Source organism: Chiloscyllium plagiosum, chromosome 37, assembly GCF_004010195.1.
Source record: "Chiloscyllium plagiosum isolate BGI_BamShark_2017 chromosome 37, ASM401019v2, whole genome shotgun sequence".
Taxonomy (NCBI): Eukaryota; Metazoa; Chordata; class Chondrichthyes; order Orectolobiformes; family Hemiscylliidae; genus Chiloscyllium; species Chiloscyllium plagiosum.
Window position 1 is genome coordinate 8,961,462 of NC_057746.1, and position 20,271 is coordinate 8,981,732.

Consider the following 20,271-nt stretch of genomic DNA (forward strand, 5'->3'; position numbering starts at 1 on the left):
GAACTGGCCACGCTAAATTGCCCGTAGTGTTAGGTAAGGGGTAAATGTAGGGGTATGGGTGGGTTGCGCTTCGGCGGGGCGGTGTGGACTTGTTGGGCCGAAGGGCCTGTTTCCACACCGTAAGTAATCTAATCTAATCTATTAGGGTGGTGGCATGCACTCACTTGGATCAGTGTGCATGTATTTCAACAGTCACTGTGGTTACTGTGTGGATGTGCACCCCATTCAGGAATCAGTGCTAAAGTGTGCTTCCTATGTATTAGCCATATGATTCTGTGCTATTCTGCAATGTCAGCATTTATTCTTTGGTCTAAATTTATTTCTAACCATTGATGTATCTGGACATAATATTCATGTCCACATCAAAACTGTTACCTTGTACAAGTAGGAGAAAGTGAGGTCTGCAGATGCTGGAGATCAGAGCTGGAAATGTGTTGCTGGAAAAGCACAGCAGGTCAGGCAGCATCCAGGGAACAGGAGAATCGACATTTCGGGCATAAGCCCTTCTTCAGGAAGGGCTTATGCCCGAAACGTCGATTCTCCTGTTCCCTGGATGCTGCCTGACCTGCTGTGCTTTTCCAGCAACACATTTCCAACCTTGTACAAGTAAATAATTTATTATTCCTTTTGCTCATTGTATTATCTTTACTTGTTGTATTATATGGACATAGAACTTATAACAGTACAGCATAGTACAGGCCCTTCAGCCCTGAACATCGTGCTGACCTTTCATCCTACTCTAGGATCAGACCCTAGGATCAGACATACCCTTCATTATACTATCTTTCATGAGCCTATCCAAGAGTCAGTTAAATGTTCAGAAGCTGACTGTCTGATTCCTATGTCCCAATAAAAAAATTGGAAGATTAGTGGAATAATGTATAGACTTTTCACTCTGGGCCAAATAATAGAAGTAACAAAGCAGCTGTTACTCAGTAATTGAACTGTATCCCCAAACTCAACTCTGACTGAGAATAGAGCTAAACACTAAATTTGAATGAAAGATTTGAGGAGATCAGCTGTGTTAACAAAAAGGAGTGGTTTTGCGTGAATCCTAAATGGATGTGATGTGAGTTTTTAACTTCATTGTGTTCTATTTACTTAATTAATTTAAAGTTCCTTCAAATTGTTAGTGTTATGTAGAATTCAGCAATACCGGACTCAGAACTAAACTTGGGAAACTAACCAAAATCAAATTGTAACAATTACACATGCCAAATTGATTTCACTAAAAGCTAAATGATTTTCCCTTTTCTTTGCAGCCTTCCAAAGTGTCCTCCCGTAAAGAGAAACGAAGGAGTTTCCCCACATCTGACACTATGACAGGTCTGTCAACAAGGGATTGGTATTGAACCAAGGGGTGCAGAAACATCAAAGTATGTGGATGGAATTTTACTGAGGGAGATGGGTTAGGTATATATGAGGGTTTTTTATTCGTGAAAAGCATTTGTTTTGCAATGAATTAGGAAGGCTAATGCATTGTTGGCCTTTATTGCAAGAGGATTTGAGTGCGGGTGTAATGAGATTTCGCCTCAATTTTGGAGGAACTGGCTTAGACCGATCTTAAGGTACTGTGTATAACTTTGTCTCCATATCATGGGATAGTATTTTAATATAGGATATGTAATTAATGTTAGCAGATATCTTCCACTAATAGCAGGACAGTCCTACAAGTAGAGATTGTGCTGATTGGACTGATGTTCTGTAGTGCTACAAAGAATGCATGGTGACTTCCTTCACACTAAAAAAAAATTGAAGAAAAACACATAAGACCTTAAGACCATGGGTATAGAAATAGGCTGTTAGATCCATTCAGTCTGCTCCACCATTCGATAATGGCCGACGTGTTTCTCAACTTCATTCTCCTGCCTCATCCCATAACCATTGATTCCCTAACTAATCAAGTATCTATGTATCTCTGTCTTCAAACACTCCGTGACTTGTCCTCCACAATCTCTACAGCAATGAGTTCTACAGACTGATCCATCTCAGGTTGAAGAAATTTCTCCTCATCTTAGTTCCAAACGGTTGTCCCTACACTCTGAGGTTGTACCCCTAGGTCTCTCCTACAAACATCTTCTCAAGTATCCAGGTCTCTCAGTATTCTGTCAGTTTAAATAGATCACCCTTCATCCTCTAAACATTGTATGATGTCCACAACATCATTTCAGCCAATTTCAGTCTGCGCGACAAGTTCATTTACCTTGTTTCATATCTTGTGCGCATTACGTACACCGTCCTCAGTCCTGCGTTGACCGCCCCTCCTTCTAACATTTATCTCCTTATCTGCTGTGCCTCAAGTTAGATTCCTCACTCCTTCCAGACTCTCTTGTCCTATGAGTTGTTCTGGAGCCATTAATAACCTTTTCTTCGCCTTCCTTCACCTTTAACTTTGTCCATAATTGTCCATGCAGCTTAACCCCACCCCACGACCTATTTAGTTTAAATCACTGTCCTAGTAATGTGATTGATCTCGGGATTTCACCCCAACCACTGTCCTGTCCCCCTTAGTCCAGGACTTCCTCACCGACAGTCGGGACACCACTCATGCTGCTCACCTCCTCCAAGACTTCCGTTTCCCTGACCTCCTATGCCTTATCTTCACCATGGACATAGAGTCCCTGTACACATCGATCCACCATGACAAAGGCTTCCAAGTGCTCTGTTTCTTCCTTTCACACCATCCCAACCATCACCCTTCCACTGACACCCTCATCTGCTTGGCTGAACTAGCCCTGACCCTCAACAACTTCACCTTCTAATCCTCCCACTTCCTCCAAACCAAAGGGATAGCCATGGGCACCCGCATGAGTGCCAGCTATGCCTGTCTCTTTGTCGGGCACATGGAACTGTCCATCTTCCGCAGCTGCACCGGGGCCATCCCCCACTTGCTCCTCCGCTACATCAGTGACTGTATCGGCACTACCTCATGCTCCCACATGGAAGTTGAACAATTTATCAATTTCATTAACACTTTTTACCTGGACCTCAAACTCACCTGGGCCATCTCGGACACCCCTCACCCTACCCTCCTGGACCTCACCATCTCCATTTCTGGCGACTGACTGACCACGGACTCTCGCAGCTACCTGTTTTACACCTCCTCCCACCCTGAATCCTGTAAAAACACCATCACTTATTCCCAATTCCTCTAGCTTCTGATCCCAAGATCAATTCCATCATAGAACATCCCGGATAGCCTCCTTCTTTAAAGACTGCAAATTCCCCTCCCATGTGATCGATGATGCCCTCCATTGCATCTCCTCCACTTCCCACACTTTTGTCCTTGAACTCTACCCCTCCAACTGCAACAAGGTCCTCACCTTCCACCCCACCAACCTCCGTATACATTGCATCATCCTCCCCCTCTTCTGCCACCAATAAACAAACCCCATCATGAGGGATATATTTGCCTCCCCATCCCTATCAGTGTTTCAGAGAGACCATTCCTTCTGTGACCCTCTTATCAGATCCACCCACCAGCCCACACCCCACTCCCTGCACCTTGCCCTGCCACTGCAGGAAGTTCAAAACCTGCACCCACACCACTCCCCTTCACATCCGTCCAGGGCACAAAAGGATCCTTCCACATCCGACAGAAATTCACCTGTACCTCCACAAATGTCCCCTACCGTACCCATTGCACCTGATGTGGTCTCCTCTACATTGGGGAGACAGGACGCCAATTTACAGATCATTTCTGAGAGCATCTCTGGGACACCCGCACCAACCAATCCCACTGCCCCATGGCTGAACCCTTCAACACCCCCTCCATTCCACGAAGGACATGCAGGTCCTGGCCTCCTGCATCACCAAACCCTAACCGCCCAATGCCAGGAGGAAGAACTCCTCACCTTCTGCCATGGGACCCTTTGACCACACAGGATTAGTGCGGATTTTACCAGTTTCCTCATTTCACCTCCCCCCACTTTGTCCCAGTCCCAAGCCTCTAACTCAGCATGGCCCTCTTGACATGTCCATCATCTTTCCCATCTATCTGTTCCACCCTCCTCTCCGACCTATCATCTTCACCACCACCTTCATCTACTTGTTGTCTTCTCAGCTCCTTTCCCCCCATTTATCTCCCAGCCCCCAAGCCCACAAGCCTCATTCCTGATGAAGGGTTTATGCAAGAAATGTCGATTCTCCTGCTCCTTGGATGCTGCCTGACCTGCTGTGCTTTTCCAGCACCACACTCTCGACTCTGATCTCCAGCATCTGCAGTCCTCACTTTCTCCTAGTAATGTCATTCACCAGGTTATTTGTCCCAGCGTGATTTAGGTCGAGCCCATCTCATAAATACAGCTCCTTCACTCCCTACTATTAGTGCCAATGTATGAACTCAAACCCATTTTTCCCACACCAATCTTTGAGCCACACCTTTACCTCTTTAACCTTGTTCACTATATGCCAATCAGCTCATGGTTCAGGCAGTAATCCAGAGGTTAACATTATTTTTGGTTTTTCAAAATTTAGTCCCTAGCTGCTCATATTCCCTCAACAAAACCTCTTTCCTCTTTCTTCCTATATTGCTGGACCATGATCATTTGATCTTTCCCCCACTCCAATTTCGTTTGCACCCCAAATAAAATATTCTGATTAGATTAGATTCCCAACAGTGTAGAAACAGGCCCTTCGGCCCAACAAGTCCACACCGACCCTCTGAAGAGGAATCCACCCAGATACATTCCCCTCTATTTACCCCTGACTAATCCACCTAACACTACAGGTAATTTAGCATGGCCTATTCACCTATCTTGCGCATCTTCGGACCGTGGGAGGAGACCGGAGCAAACCCACATGGGGAGAATGTTCAAACTCCACACAGACAGTTGCCCGCGGCGGGAATTGAACCTGGGTCCCTGGTACTGTGAGGCAGCAGTGCTAACCACTGAGCCACCATGCTGCCCAGATGCTGAGCAACTTGGGACACTTAATACTGGTGACAGAGAACTGAATCTCTTCCCCTAACTATACTATCCTCGATTGTTACTACATTTCTCTTTTCTCATTCCCTCTTGAATAGCTCCTTGTACCATGATACTATGATCAGTTTGTTCATCTTCTTATGAATTCATCCAGCACAGAAACAGACCCTTTGGTCCAATCAGTCTATGCCAACCATAATCCCAAACAAAATTAGTCCCACCTGCTTGCGTCTGGCCCATATCCACCCAAAGTCTCATCCAAACAGTGAGAAATATCTCAAACCTGTTAGACAAGTTCAAGGACTGAGGCTGTTTCAGTGCTATCTTGTGAGTCCCTCGACCTGCCCCACATCCTGCTTTCCCTGATGACTGACTGAATCAGAGTAGTTAATCAAAGAGGGTGTGGCTGCCTCCTGAAACATAGCGTCCCGGTCAATCTCCCTCCTCTTGCTGTGTTGCAGTGTTCAAAGCTCAGACTCCAGCTCATCAACCCTGAGCAGGAGTTCTCAAGCGACTTGCTGTCGATGTGGTCAATGTGAACCTCAATGGGGTCCACCAGCTCTCACATTACGCAGGTATAGCACATCATCTAGCCCTGTACCTCAATTTAAATTACTTAGTTCTTAATTTGTTTTCTTTAAAAACTCCTAATTTTTTTTCAGTATATAACTGAGTTTATAACTCTGAGCCAAAAAAGCAAACAGAGCACCTCTGCCCCTGTGCACAGAATTCTCACCCTGCCTCCAAAATCCCTGAATGATATATTCACTTGGGCTGTACTGTATCTCACTCCCAGTGTGATCTCTCCTTCTGTGCAGGCGAAGCTTCCTGAGTGTGCTCTTTCAACAGGTCCTCCCTTATACAGAGCTGAGATGACTCGTATTAGTTAAACTTCAAGAGTTATCTCCATCAATTGAGGCCCTATTCAAGGTTCACACTACCCCTGAGAAAGCTGAGTTAGCTACTTCATTTACATTTTAACTAGACAATTGAATTTAAAATGGAGAATGAAAACGAAGTTTTTATTACTTGTAATATGTTCAGCCAGCATCTTATGTACATTTCACATAGCTGAACTGGATTAGGGACACGCAGCAGTGGTTTTGGAATTAGAAATGATTAGATTACCTACAGTGTGGAAACAGACCCTTCGGCCCAACAGTCCACACCGATCCTCCACACCCACCTAGACCCATTTCCCTCTGACTAATGCACCTCACACTATGGGCAATTTAGCATGGCCAATTCACTTAACCTGCACATCTTTGGACTGTGGGAGGAAACCAGAGCACTCGCAGGAAACCCACACAGACACGGGGAGAATGTGCAATCTCCACACAGACAGTTGCCCGAGGCTGGAATTGAACCTGGGTCTCTGGTGGTGTGAGGCAGCAGTGCTAACCATTGAACCACCATGCCACCCGGTGGCTACTGGAACTGTGAGGATATTGCTGAGACTAGTGTCTGAGAAATTTGAATTCAAATTCTCCAGTTGAAAGCTTATTGTTAATCCAGATCCAAGGTCAAAGCTACATAATCTTATTCCGTTCACTTCTCAGTGATTCAGGCCTGAATAAAGACGTGTGATATGCTGTATTGTTGGATTGGCTAATCCTCTGTTATTTTTATCTGCAATGCCTTCCGTCACATCTCCTCCACTACCTGCATTACTGCCCCCACCCCCAATCGCAACAAGGTTAGAAACCCCGGCCCTCACATTCCATCCAGATGAATTTCCAGATGCAGCGCATTATCCTCCGCCATTCTTGCCCTTGCAGTCAGACTCCAGCACAAAATATATATTTCCCTCCCCACCCCTATCTGCATTCCGCAGAGATTATTCCCTTCGCAACTCCCTTGTTAGGTCCTTGCTCCCCATTAATCCACCCTATACACTCTTACCCTCTTCCCCTGCCGCCACACAAGATGCAAAACCTGTGCCCAAACCTCCCACATCACTTCCGTCCAAAATCCAAAAGGATCATTTCAAATCTAGCAGAGATTTTCCTGCACATCCTCCCATTTCATTTACTGCATCTGTTCCTTTTGATGTGGTCTACTCTATATCGGGGAGATCGAGCGCCAACTTGCAGTATGGTTCTCTGGTCTGCACGCACCAACTGACCCCACTACCCTGTGGCCAACCACTTCAACTCCCCGTCCCACTCCCCAAAGGACATGCGATACCTGGGCTTCCCCCACCGCCAAATCAAAGCTACCCGCCAACTGGAGGAAGAACACCTCACCTTCTGCCTCGGGACCCTTCAATCACACAGCATCAACATTGACTACAACAGTTTCCAAATCTCCCCACCCTCCACCTCATACTAGGTCCAACCCTCCAACTCGGCACCGCCCTCTTGACCTGACCCACCTGTCCACCCTCCCTCCCACCTACATTCCTGATGAAGGGCCTATGCCCGGAACATCTGCTCCTCGGATGCTGCCTGACCTGCTGTGCGTTTTCCAGCGCTACGCTTTTCGACTCTGACTCTCCAGCATCTGCAGCCCTCAATTTCTCCAGGCTTGTTGTCTGACTGTGTTAATGTGTTCCTTCTGCATCTTTGTAGAAATCCAAGAATCAGAACCTGGCGACGATGAACCAGACTCGGAAAGCTGTCGTGGGAATCAGAGTGCAGAGTGTTCTCATGGCGAAAATCCCTTGAGCTTGCAAAGAAAACAAGATGCTGCTTGAACCTGGTTAGTGAGTGGTTTTCCCATATGCTGTTCCCATGGATAGCTATTCAATAAAAAGGTAGAGGCACTTCATTATAGAGGAGATAGAAAGGTTTTACAGGGTGTAACACACGAGGATAATTTTGTTTTATATACCATCAAATGAAATAGCTCTCTAGCATGTTGATAGCTTGCTTGGCGACAAATCAGTTAATGTACAATAAGAAGAATACATTACAGAAACAGGCCATTCAGCCCTCCAAGCCTGTGCCACTACATCTTGTCCTTCCACGTGAAAACTGTCTTCACTCATAGGATCCATAACCCTCGATTCCCTTCCTATTCATGCATTTATCCAGGTGCTTCTTGAATGCTGCTATTGTGTCTTCTTCCACCACCTTCTCTGGTAGAGTGTTCCAGGCACTCACCAGCCTTTGAGTGAAAAACCTGCCTTGCACATCTACTTTAAACTCCCCCTGCACCATGAAGTAATTGACTCCTCCATCCTGGGAAAAAAAACCTCATACTTTCCACTCTATCCATGCCATTCACAATCTTATAAACGTCTATTAGGTCGCCCTTCAACCTCTTGCATTCCAGTGAAAACAAGCCTAGTCTATCCAACCGTTTTCCCCAATACCAGGCAACAACCTGGCAAATCTTTTCTGTACCCACTCCAAAGCATCCACAACCTTCTGGTAGTGTGGTGACCAGAATTGTCCACAATATTCCAAGTATGGCTTAACTAAAGTTCTATAAAGCTTCAGTATAGCTTACTTATCATTTATGTAGACCACGAACAGCACAGCTCCCAGCACTGATCCCTGTGGAACACCAATAATCATAACCCTCCAATCCGACATGCATCCTTCCACCGCTACCCTCTGTCTCCTCTGACTAAGCCAGTTCTGTATCCACATTGCCAGCTCACTCCTGATACCACGGGAGTTCACTTTTTGTACCAGTCTGCCAGGAGGGACCTTGTCAAAGGCTTTACTGAGGTCCATTTAGACAACTTCAACCACTTTACCCTCATCAATCATCTTCGACACCTCCTCAAAAAGCTCAAACAAGTTAGTGAGGCATGACCTCCCCTGCACAATACCATGCTGTCTATCGCCCATAAATCCATTTAGATTACTTACAGTGTGGAAACAGGCCCTTCGGCCCAACAAGTCCACACCGACCCTCTGAAGAGCAACCCACCCAGACCCATTCCCCTAAATTTACCCCTTTACCTAACACTACGGGCAATTTAGCATGGCCAATTCACCCAACCTGCACATTTTTGGACTGTGGGAGGAAACCCACGCAGAAACAGGGAGAATGTGCAAACTCCACACAGACAGTCACCCGAGGTGGGAATTGAACCCAGGTCTCTGGCGCTGTGAGGCAGCAGTGCTAACCACTGTGCCACTGTGCCACCCACATTTACTTTGAAATGCATATAGGTCTTGTCCCTTTTTCAATAATTTCCTTACTACCGATGTGAGGCTCACAGGACTATAATTTCCAGGGTTATCACTGCTACCCATCTGAAGCAGTCGGACAACATTGACCGTTTTCCAGTCCTCTGGGACCTCATCGTGGCCAAAAGGATACAAAGATGCATGTCAAATTCATCAGCAATTTGTTCTCTTGCCTCCCTCAATATTCTGGGATCGATCCCATCAGGTCCCGGGAAATTATCTAAGTTAAAACCTTTTATGATGCATACCTTTTTAATAGGAATTTGGCTGAGAAATTCACCTCTCTTTTCCCTGACTACCCTCTTGTGTTTTATAAAGTTAAAAATCACACAACCCCAGGTTATAGTCCGACAGGTTTATTTGGAAGCACTCCTTTGTCAGGTGGTTGTGTAAGGAACAGCGCTCCGAAAGCTACTGCTTCCAAATAAACCTGTTGGACTATAACCTGGAGTTGTATGATTTTTAACTTTGTCCACCCCAGTCCAACACCGCCATCTCCAAGTCATGGCTTTTTATAAAGGCATGTGAAGTCTTGTGATTCTCCTTAATCCTATCAGCTCATGACCTTTCATGACCCCTTATAGTCCTTCTCATTCCTTCTTTAAGTTCTTTACATACTTCAAGGGCTTTGTCAGTTCCCATGCTTCTGGACCTTATATATGCTTCATTTTTCTTTTTGACCAAGGGCATAACATCCCATGTTGTGCAAGGTTGATGTAACTTGCCATCCCTATCTTTTCATTCTCGCAGGGATGTGCTACTCCTGAACTCTTACCAATTGCTATTTGAGATGCTCCCATAAACAACACAAAACAGTACAGTTGAGTACAGGCCCTTTGGCCCTCGACGTTGCGCCACCATGTGAAACCAACTAAAGCACATCTAACCTATACTATTCCATTATCATCCAAATGTTTATCCAATGACCAATTAAATGCCGTTAAAACGTTGGTCTACTACTGTTGCAAGCAGTGTGTTCCACATCCCTACTGCTCTCTGACATCTGTCCTATATCTATCACCCGTCAATTTAAAGCTATGTCTCCTTGTGCTAGCCATGACCTTCCAAGGAAAAAGACTCTCATTGTCCACCCGATCCAATCCTCTGATCAACTTGAATGCCTCTATTAAGTCACTTTTTAACCTTCTTCTCTTGAAGAAAAACAGCCTTATGTCCCTCAGCCTTTCCTCATAACAGCTTCTCTCAATACCAGAAAACATCCTGGTAAATCTCCTCTGCAGCGTTTCCAATGCTTCCATATCCTTCCTATAATGCGGCAACCAGAACTGTACACAGTATTCTCAGTGTGGACGTACCAGACTTTTGTACTGGTACATGACCTCATGGCTGCAAAACTCAAACCCTCTACCAATAAAAGTTAACACACTGTACACCTTCCTTACAACCCTATTAACTCGGGTGGCAACTTGCAGGAATCAATGTACATGGACACCGAGATCTCTCTCCTCGTCCACACTGCCAAGAATCTTCCAATTAGTACAATACTCTGTATTCCTGTTACTCCTTCCAAAGTGAATCACCTTATACTTTTCCGCATTAAACTCCATTTGCCACATCTCAGACCAGCTCTGCAGCTTATCTATGTCCCTCTGTAACCTGCGACATCCTTCCGTAGTGTCCACAACTCCACCGACTTTAGTGTCATTTGCAAATTTAGTAATCCATCCTTCTATGCCTCATCCAGGTCATTTATAAAATTGAAAATGTGTTGCTGGAAAAGCGCAGCAGGACAGGCAGCATCCAAGGAGCAGGAGAATCGACATTTTGTGCATGAGCCCTTCTTCAGGCATGAGCCTCATTCCTGAAGAAGGGCTCATGCCCGAAATGTCGATTCTCCTGCTCCTTGGATGCTGCCTGACCTGCTGCGCTTTTCCAGCAACACATTTTCAGCTCTGACCTCCAGCATCTGCAGTCCTCACTTTCTCCCATTTATAAAATTGACAAACACTAGTGGCCCCAAAACAGATCCTTGTGTTACATCACTGGTAACTGAACTCCAGGATAAACATTTCCCATCAACTATCACCCTGTGTCTTCTTACAGCTAAAATTGTGTTGCTGGAAAAGCGCAGCAGGTCAGGCAGCATCAAAGGAGAAGGAGAACCGAAGTTTCGGGCATAAGCCCTTCTGACAGCTAACCAATTTCTGATCCAAACCACTAAACCACCCTCAATGCCATGCCTCTGTACATTCTGCAATAGCCTATATTTACTGAAATCCAAAAAGCACCACATCAACTGCTTTACCTTCATCCACCTGTTTGCTCACCTTCGAAAAGAACACAAAAAGGTCTGTGAGGCACCGCCTACCCTTCACAAACTGTGTTGACTATCCCTAATCAACTTATTCCTTTCGAGATGATTATAAAACCTATCGCTTATAATCCTTTCGATGTCCGATGTGGATTTACCCTCAAACAGCTGCCTCCAATCAAAATTCTCCAGTACCTGCCTGGTATTTTTGTAGTTCGCCTTCCCCCAATTTGACACCTTCACCTGATGACTGCTGTTATCCCTATCCATGAATATCTTAAAACGTAGAATATTATGGCTACTGCTCTTGAAACACTCCTCCACTGAAACTTCACTCACCCGACTGGGCTCATTTCCCAAAACCACGGCCAGTATAACCCCTTCCCTGGTTGGACTGAACACATACTGTGTCAAGAAACCCATCTTCCTCAATACAAGTTCTGTCCCATCCAAGCCCCGAGCACAAAGTTAGTCCCACTCAGTACAGGGGGAAGTTAAAATCACCCACTACAACAATTTTTACATCTTTCCAACATCCATCTCCATCTTTTCTCCCCTATCTCCCACTGGCTGTTGGGAGACCTGTAGTTTACCTGCATCATTCTGATTTCATCTTTCCTATTCCTGAGTTTGACCCGTCTTGCCTCACTGCATGAGTTCTCTGAAGTATCGTCCCTGAGTACAGCTGTGACATACTCCTTTACCAGTAATGCAACTCCCCCACCCCTTTTACATCTTCTTCTATCATACCTAAAACATCTAAATCTTAGGACATTGAGCTGCCAGTCCTGTCCCGACTTCAGCCAAGTCTCCATAATCACAATAATGTCATAGTTCCAAGTACTAACCAAAGCATTAGGTTCATCTGTCTCACCTATTATACTTCCAGCATTGAAACACATGCATTTCTGTAGTGCTTTCCTACCTGTTCTTGTTCTCAGTCATGTTTGCCTTGGTTTCTGCCTCTCCCTCAATTTCTGCATCTAATGCCCTACTCCCCTGTTCCCATCCCCCTCCATACTGGGTTAAACCCTCCCCGACCACTCTACTAAGTACCCTCCCATAAGGACATCAGTTACGGTCCTGCCCATCTTGTTTGTGCAGGTCCCACCTCCCCCAGAACCAGTCCCAATACCCAATGAAGCTGAAATCCTCCCCATCACGCCATCATTTCAGCCACACATCCATCCTATTTCTCTTGCTGTTTCTACTCTGAATAGTTCATGGCAGTGATAAGTACTTTTGAGGTCCTGTGTTTCAACTCTCTTCCTAGTTCTCGGAGATGTCATGTCATTCAGTTAAGTGAGGACGCCGTCAATAAGCTATCAAATGCCTGACATGACTAAGTTAATGACTTTTCACTTTGGCTTCAGATTGCTCTAAAGTGTGGTGCACAGAAGTGGACACAATATTCCAGTTCCAGTTGGTAAAAAGAAAATGCTTGTTTTTGTACATTACGTCCATTTTTTTCATAAATCCCAATATGCTGCATGATTTGTTAACCATCCTATCTGTGGTATAATGTTTTTGAATGCAGAAATAGTTCCTACTGTTCTTGCACCAGCTTGGGAATTTTCCAGCTGTAGTTTATATTGCTCATGTTGAAATGAATCTGTATATTGTGTACTATGTAAATCTCCATCTTCCGTGTGACTGTAGTGAATAATCTCTACCATTCCTAATCTACTTACTCCTATACATTGCTTCATTCTCTCCCAATCCCTCACCGTTTATCAGCACTCTGTTGCTGTGCTATGCACTATTCCTGAACCTCAGTTGCTTACTTGACCCTGGGATAGGGAGGGATTTTCTATGAGAAAACAGTTGGATCTCTACTGAATGGAATTTAGAAGGAGGTTACCCTGATAAAAGTATATATGATTTTTAACGGGCTTCTCAGGGCGTATATTGTGAGCTTGTTTGCCGTTGTGAAAGTGCTTAGAAACGGCGGGGGGGCATAATCTCAGAACAAGGGTTTGCCAATTAGTTTAGATTAGATTCCCTACAGTGTGGAAACAGGCCCTTCCGCCCAACCAGTCCACACCGGCCCTCCAAAGAGTATCTCACCAAGACCCATTTCCCTCTGACTAATGCACCTGACACCATGGGTAATTTAGATTAGATTAGATTAGATTCCCTACAGTGTGGAAACAGGCCCTTCCGCCCAACCAGTCCACACCTTTGCCAATTAGTTTAGATTAGATTCCCTACAGTGTGGAAACAGGCCCTTCCGCCCAACCAGTCCGCACCGGCCCTCCAAAGAGTATCTCACCGAGACCCATTTCTCTCTGACTAATGCACCTGACACCATGGGTAATTTAGATTAGATTAGATTCCCTACAGTGTGGAAACAGGCCGTTCGGCCCAACTAGTCCACCAACCCTCAAAAGAGTAACCCACCCAGACCCATTCCCCCATAATGCACCTAACTCAATGGGCAATTTAGCATGACCAATTCACCTAACCTGCACATCTTTGGACTGTGGGAGGAAACCGGAGCACCCGGAGAAAACCCACGCAGACACGAGAGAATGTGCAAACTCCACACAGACATTCAACCGAGGCCGGAATTGAACCCAGGTCCCTGACGCTGTGAGGCAGCAGTTGTGCTAATATAAGACTGGATGGAGAATAATGTCTTTCAGGACATAGCCAATCTGTGCGGAGTGCTGTAGAAACTGATTCATTAGATATATTCAAGACTGTCTAGTCAGATTTTTGTATTCAGTAAGGGAGATTGAGGTCATGAATAGTCATGAATAATCAAACCATGAACAATGTGCTTGAATGGTGCAGCAGGTGTGATAAGGTAAATGACCTACTTCTGCCTTGTCTCTTTTGGTTTTGTAATTTTACTGCTGTCCGAGTGTCAATAGAACCTCCCTTGTGTGAGTTTTGATGGTGGATTGTTGTGGTGTGATGTAGATTGTTTGATCACAGATGCAACAAATACTTTTCATAAAGTCTGAAGTGTGCAGTTATGCTCTTAGAAGGATAAAGAACCTAGTCCCATCTTTTAAAACAAAATAAAATTTTTACAGTATTAAAAAAAAAGCAAGAATTAGAAAAAACAGGGATTTGGGTGTTCAGGTTCATTGTTCTCTGAAGTTGGCAACGCAGGTCAGAGTGGTTAAGCAGGCATAAGGCTTTCCTTCATTGAGTACAAGAGTTGGCAGGTCATGCTACAGTTGTATAAGACTTTGATTCGGCCACATTTGGAATACTGCGTACAGTTCTAGTCGCCACATTACCAAAGGATGTGGATACTTTGGAGACGGTGCAGAGGATGTTCACCAGGATGTTGCCTGGTGTGGAGGGTGCGAGCTATGAAGAGAGGTCGAGTAGATTAGGATTACGGGGGGAACTGATTGAGGTCCACAAATGCATGAGTGGTATAGACAAGGTGGATAGGAAGAAGCTTTTTTCCCAGAGCGGGTGACTCAATCATAGGCGTCATGAGTTCCAAATGAGAGGGGACAAGAAGGGAGATTTGCGTGGAAAGTTCGTTACACAGAGGGTGGTGGGTGCCTGGATCATGTTACCAGTAAAGGTGGTAGTGGCGGGCACGACAGTGTCATTTAAGATTTGTCTAGAAAGGTACATGAATGGGCAGGGAGAAGAGGGATACAGACCCTTAGAAAATAGGCGTGACAGGTTTAGACAGAGGACCTGGATCAGCGCAGAATGGGAGGGCCGAAGGGCCTGTTCCTGTGCTGTAATTTTCTTTGTTCTTTGTAATATATTTTGTGTCTAATAGGCAGAAGTCAAATTAGTGTGTAAAACCATATTATTCAAATACATTTCCATTTAAATTAAACATGACTAATTAAATAGATTATACTGCCACTCTAGTAAAGTAGATGCTGTAACTGTGTGACAAGAAATATGCAAAACTCTTTTGAACATTCTGCCAGCACATCATTTAACTTCTGGAAATTCAGCTTAATTCATGTTGTGGCTATAAGACACCTCGAGAAATGTTGATTACCGTGAAAAACAAGACACAAAGGAATTGCATGTGATGATTTTCCAATACTTGATGATAATCATATTTAAATTAGCTTGCCAAGAGGCATCAGCACCTCTTCATAAGCGCCTGAATGTTCACTTTACCTTGTGGTTCTCGGAATTAGCTGTCTTTATTTTTTAACTCCCTTTCAACTCAGTATATTGTTGTTGATTTTTGTTTGGGAAAATGTTGCTAGCAGTCTCATGGCAATAGCAACACCTTGGATTGTCTCTCTACCCCATGATATCCATTGCAACTTTTAACCCCAACTCTTGAGTGAGCGCATTTTACTTCAAATATATGCTCCATTGAAAACTGCCATGGAAAATCCTCCAGACATCTCTCTTCATTTTTTTTTCTTTATTCTTAATTCCTGCAATTCACTGGATATCAGATCAGGACTGGAGAAAATAATAATATTCAGTTGTTGCTATCTAAACTGCATCTTTAGATAGATTTAGATTACTTACAGTGTGGAAACAGGCCCTTCGGCCCAACAAGTCCACACCGACCCGCCGAAGCGCAACCCACCCATACCCCTACATTTACCCCTTACCTAACACTACGGGCAATTTAGCATGTCCAATTCACCTGACCTGCACATCTTTGGACTGTGGGAGGAAACCGGAGCACCCGGAGGAAACCCACGCAGACACGGGGAGAACGTGCAAACTCCACACAGTCAGTCGCCTGAGGCGGGAATCGAACCCGGGTCTCGAGCGCTGTGAGGCAGCAGTGCTAACCACTGTGCCACCGTGCCGCCCAGTCAGTTACAGTACGCGATTATATTTGTCACTTTACAACTCTTCCCCCATTCTTGCTTTCTCTGTGTTGATGTTATGACAGATTGTAATGTTCTAGTAGTTTTATTTTGTATTTTTGTTTGATTTCAGCCTGAACCTTCGACAGAGAATCAGTTTCCTTGAATGAAGGACAGTTTTTTCTCAACTTCCGAATCTTATCAACATGGCCTTTGTTCCCTGTCACCTGACAACTTGATCCATAAATTTCCTGAATGATGATTCACAGGACAATGCAATCAACAATGTGTATTAATACTTTACTTTTCACGAGGAGTTATTTCTTTAGTGGAACTACCACCGGATGTGTTGTCCATTTGTCAAGGATAATGCTCTGGGGTCACGTGTTCAAACTTGAAATTTAACTTAAGTAAACCTTGAAGTTACATGAATAAAATGTTAATAAAAATGAATTTCAATAATAATAAATATTACATTCACTTTCTCACATTCTCAATTGTCAGTCATTAAAGGAAATCTAACGTCCATCCCAAGTCTGGTCCACACCAAAATCATATCAATTTGGTTCAGATTGCACTGTGGACCGACATGGGCAAGCAGATATCCACTTCAAGGCCAACTAGACATGGGAAGCAATGGACAGTGACAGACAATTCCATGAAAAAGTAATAAATAATACATGCAAAGCAGTTTCTGAACTTCAATACATTAAAACGTACACTGGACATTTCTTCAACAATGCTGTCAAGATTCTCCACCGAATTAATATCTACACAAGATCATAAACATTAACCCTGAAGGATTCAGGTTTTCCTCCCTTTACCATAAAAAAAAGACAACAGTGTTCATTTGACAATGTTGTATCCTGATATTTTTATGTTACGACACATAGGTGTACACCTCTGTTAATTGAACCAAACACCCCAAAAAGCTTGCCTCACCTCATGATCTATTAAAATATGAGTGACAGAGATCTCCCAAATTCCACTAAAGAAAATAACATCAATTTGTTTTTTAACTCCAAAAGTGACCATTAACATCAGATTGTCTCATTGGTTTGATGTTGGCAAAACAGTAAATTCAAACTCGATTGCTTTTCGTATTCTGGGGCCTAATTTAAATTGATTAGTTAAATTTGAATTGTAGTCAAAACAGCAACCAGAGCTCACGTATCCACTTCAAAGCCAAATGTTACATATTTTCAATTTTCCAGTACACTCTGGGACTGCCATCTTGTCATACACACAGGTGATTGTAACCTTTCAGTTCAGAACAGCATTCACTCTCTACTTTGCTTTCACCTTCATAACAGGTAGGACAACTCGGAATCTGCTGCAAGATTTTTCACTATCTCCACCGTAATGTGCATTTTGCCAGTGCTGATCCCAACCACCCTCCCCTTCCTACTGTTTATAACTTCAGCACCTTTCAGTCCTGTCATCAAGCCCCTGACTTTAACAAAGACCTGTTTCATAAAATCATAGAATCCCTACAGTGCGGAAGCAGGCCCTTCAGCCCAACATTTCAACTCTCCCTCCCACTTTGCCGAGGACATGGAGGTCCTGGGCCTCCTTCACCGCCGCTCCCTCACCACTAGACGCCTGAAGAAAGAACGCCTCATCTTCCGCCTCGGAACACTTCAACCCCAGGGCATCAATGTGGCCTTCAAGAGTTTCCTCATTTCCCCTTCCCCCACCTCACCCNTCTATGCTACTTTCTCCCCACCCCCACCCTCCTCTCACTTATCTCTTCATCCTTCAGGCATTCTGCCTGTATTCCTGAAGAAGGGCTTTTGCCCGAAACGTCATTTTACTGCTCCTCGGATGCTGCCTGAACTGCTGTGTTCTTCCAGCACCACCAATCCAGAATCTGGTTTCCAGCATCTGCAGTCATTGTTTTTACCTTCAGCCCAACAAGTCCACGCCAACCCTCCAAACAGTAACCCACCCAGACCCATTCCCCTTACCCTACATTCACCCCTTACTAATGCAACTAACCTACACAGCTCTGGACACTATGGGCAATTTAGCATAGCCGATTCACCTGCCCTGCACATGTTTGGACTATGGGAGGAAACCCACACAGACACGGGGCGAATGTGCAAACTCTATAGAGTCGTCCAACACTGGAATTGAACCTGGGTCCCTCGTGCTGTGAGGCAGCAGTGCTAATCACTGAGCTATCATACCGCTAGCTTTCCTATTAGTCTTGAAATGCCCTTTGTCACTTATCCCTGGTACTGCTACTTCTCTTCCACATTGCATACTTTCCTGGTCATCCCTCCAGAATGGTTAACACAACCACCTGATGAAGGAGCAGCGCTCCAAAAGCAAGTGCTTCTAATTAAGCCTGTTGGACTATAACCTGGTGTTGTGTGATTTTTAACTTTGTACACCTGAAATGTCAACTTCTGCACCTCCTGATGCTGCCTGGCTTGCTGTGTTCTTCCAGCCTCCTGCCTGTCTACTTTGGGTAACTTATCAACAGCCTCTAAAATCTCCCACAACATTTGTTCATTTGTGATCAGCATTTTTGCTACTGGTTAGTCTTTTAATTATTATTGTTAGCATCATACCCGTAACATAAGGTGGGCTGAATGGACATGCAGCTTTACAATACCCTCCAAACCTGGCTGAAGTTGAACTATCCATCCTGCCCAGGCACCCACGATCTATGATAGTCCAATAGTACAGGAAGGTCTGCATTTCCTGATACGCTTGAATGAGTTAAATCCTAGGCTGCTGCAGGAGATGAGACAGAAATTTGCAGGGGCCCTGATTCAGAAGTGGGTTTTTTTAATTCACTTATGGGATGTTGACAGCTGTGGCTAGGTCAGTATTTATTGCCCATCCTTAATTGCCAAGAGGGTGCTTAAGAGTTCAACCACGTTGCTGTGGGTCTGGTGTCACATGCAGGTGAGACCAGGTAAGGATGGCACTTTCCTTCCTGAATGGACATTAATGAACCAGAAGAGGTTTACTGACTAATGATAATGGATTCATAGTCATCATTAGGTTCTTAAACAAAGATATTTTTTATTGAATTCAAATTCTGTCATTTGCTGTGACAGCATTCAACCCCATGTCCCCAAAACATTAGTTAGTTCTCTGGATTAACAGTCCAACAATAATCCAACTAGGCCATCACTCCTCTTCTGATTACTTTCTGGCTATTAGTGAAATGCCAGAGGAGTTGAGGATAGCTAATTTGGTTTCACCTTTCAAGAATGGTAGCTAGACCAGGGAGCTACAGCGCAGCCAGTCTCATGTCACTGGTCGGAAATCTTACGGAGAAAATTCTGAATAAATTTGAAAAACTAACTCCATTTGGAGGGGCACAATTTGATCAGGGAGAGTCAGCATGGTTTAACCTTAGGGAAATCATGCCAATCAAATCTGATTGAACATTTTGAGGAAGTGACCAACTATGTTAATAAGACTGGTGCAGTTGATCTATTTTGTATCGATTTCAGTAAGACCTTTGACAAGTCCTACATGGAAGACAGATAAAGAACATAAAAACACATGGGATCCAGGGTAATTTGGCAATTTGGATCCCAAATTGACTTAGTGACAACAGACAGAGGGTGTTGGGTGAAGACTGTGTCCAGTGGTGGACCACAGAGAACAGTGCTGGCTCCCTTTTGTTTGTGAGATATACAAATGATTTAGGTGGAAGTATTGGGGGGTGGGATATGATGAGTACATTTGTGGTTGATATGAAGATTGGCTCGGTGTTTAATAGTGAGGAATAAGGTCTTAGGAAGATCAGTGACAGCTGTAATTGAACGCTGAGAAGTTTGAGGTGATGCATTTTGTATGCAATAATAGGATGAGGCTGTACTCAATGATTGGCAGGGCAACTAGAAAGCTCATAGGGATCTTGGCTTGCTTGGTCACAGATACCTGAATAACAATAATATTTGCAGGGCATGTTAGTAGGGTGTTTAAGAAGTTAGGAGAGTAATTTATCAGCTATGGCAGTTATTATAAGACCAGAGCGATCATGTTGGAGCTGTTCAAAACATTGTTAGGTCACAGCTGGAGTACTGTGTGCAGTTGTGATCACCACAGTACAGGAAGAAAGGACATGATTGCACCAGAGGGGATGCAGAGGAGATTCACCAGGACACATTCCCTTGGATAGAGCAGTTTAA

The 20,271-nt window shown here is 44.3% G+C and overlaps 1 protein-coding gene across 1 annotated transcript in view; it reads left to right on the plus strand.

The window, feature by feature from the left end:
- The window catches only part of LOC122541282 (protein phosphatase 1 regulatory subunit 1A-like), an 81,324-nt gene extending 64,725 nt beyond the window's left edge, over window positions 1-16,599 (plus strand). Inside the window, exons 4-6 of the mRNA XM_043677906.1 lie at window positions 1,263-1,326; window positions 7,499-7,628; window positions 16,248-16,599. Of these exons, the coding sequence (XP_043533841.1) occupies window positions 1,263-1,326; window positions 7,499-7,623 (189 nt within the window). The 3' untranslated portion in view covers window positions 7,624-7,628; window positions 16,248-16,599. The remainder of the gene's footprint in view (window positions 1-1,262; window positions 1,327-7,498; window positions 7,629-16,247) is intronic.
- Window positions 16,600-20,271: the final 3,672 nt, after the last annotated feature.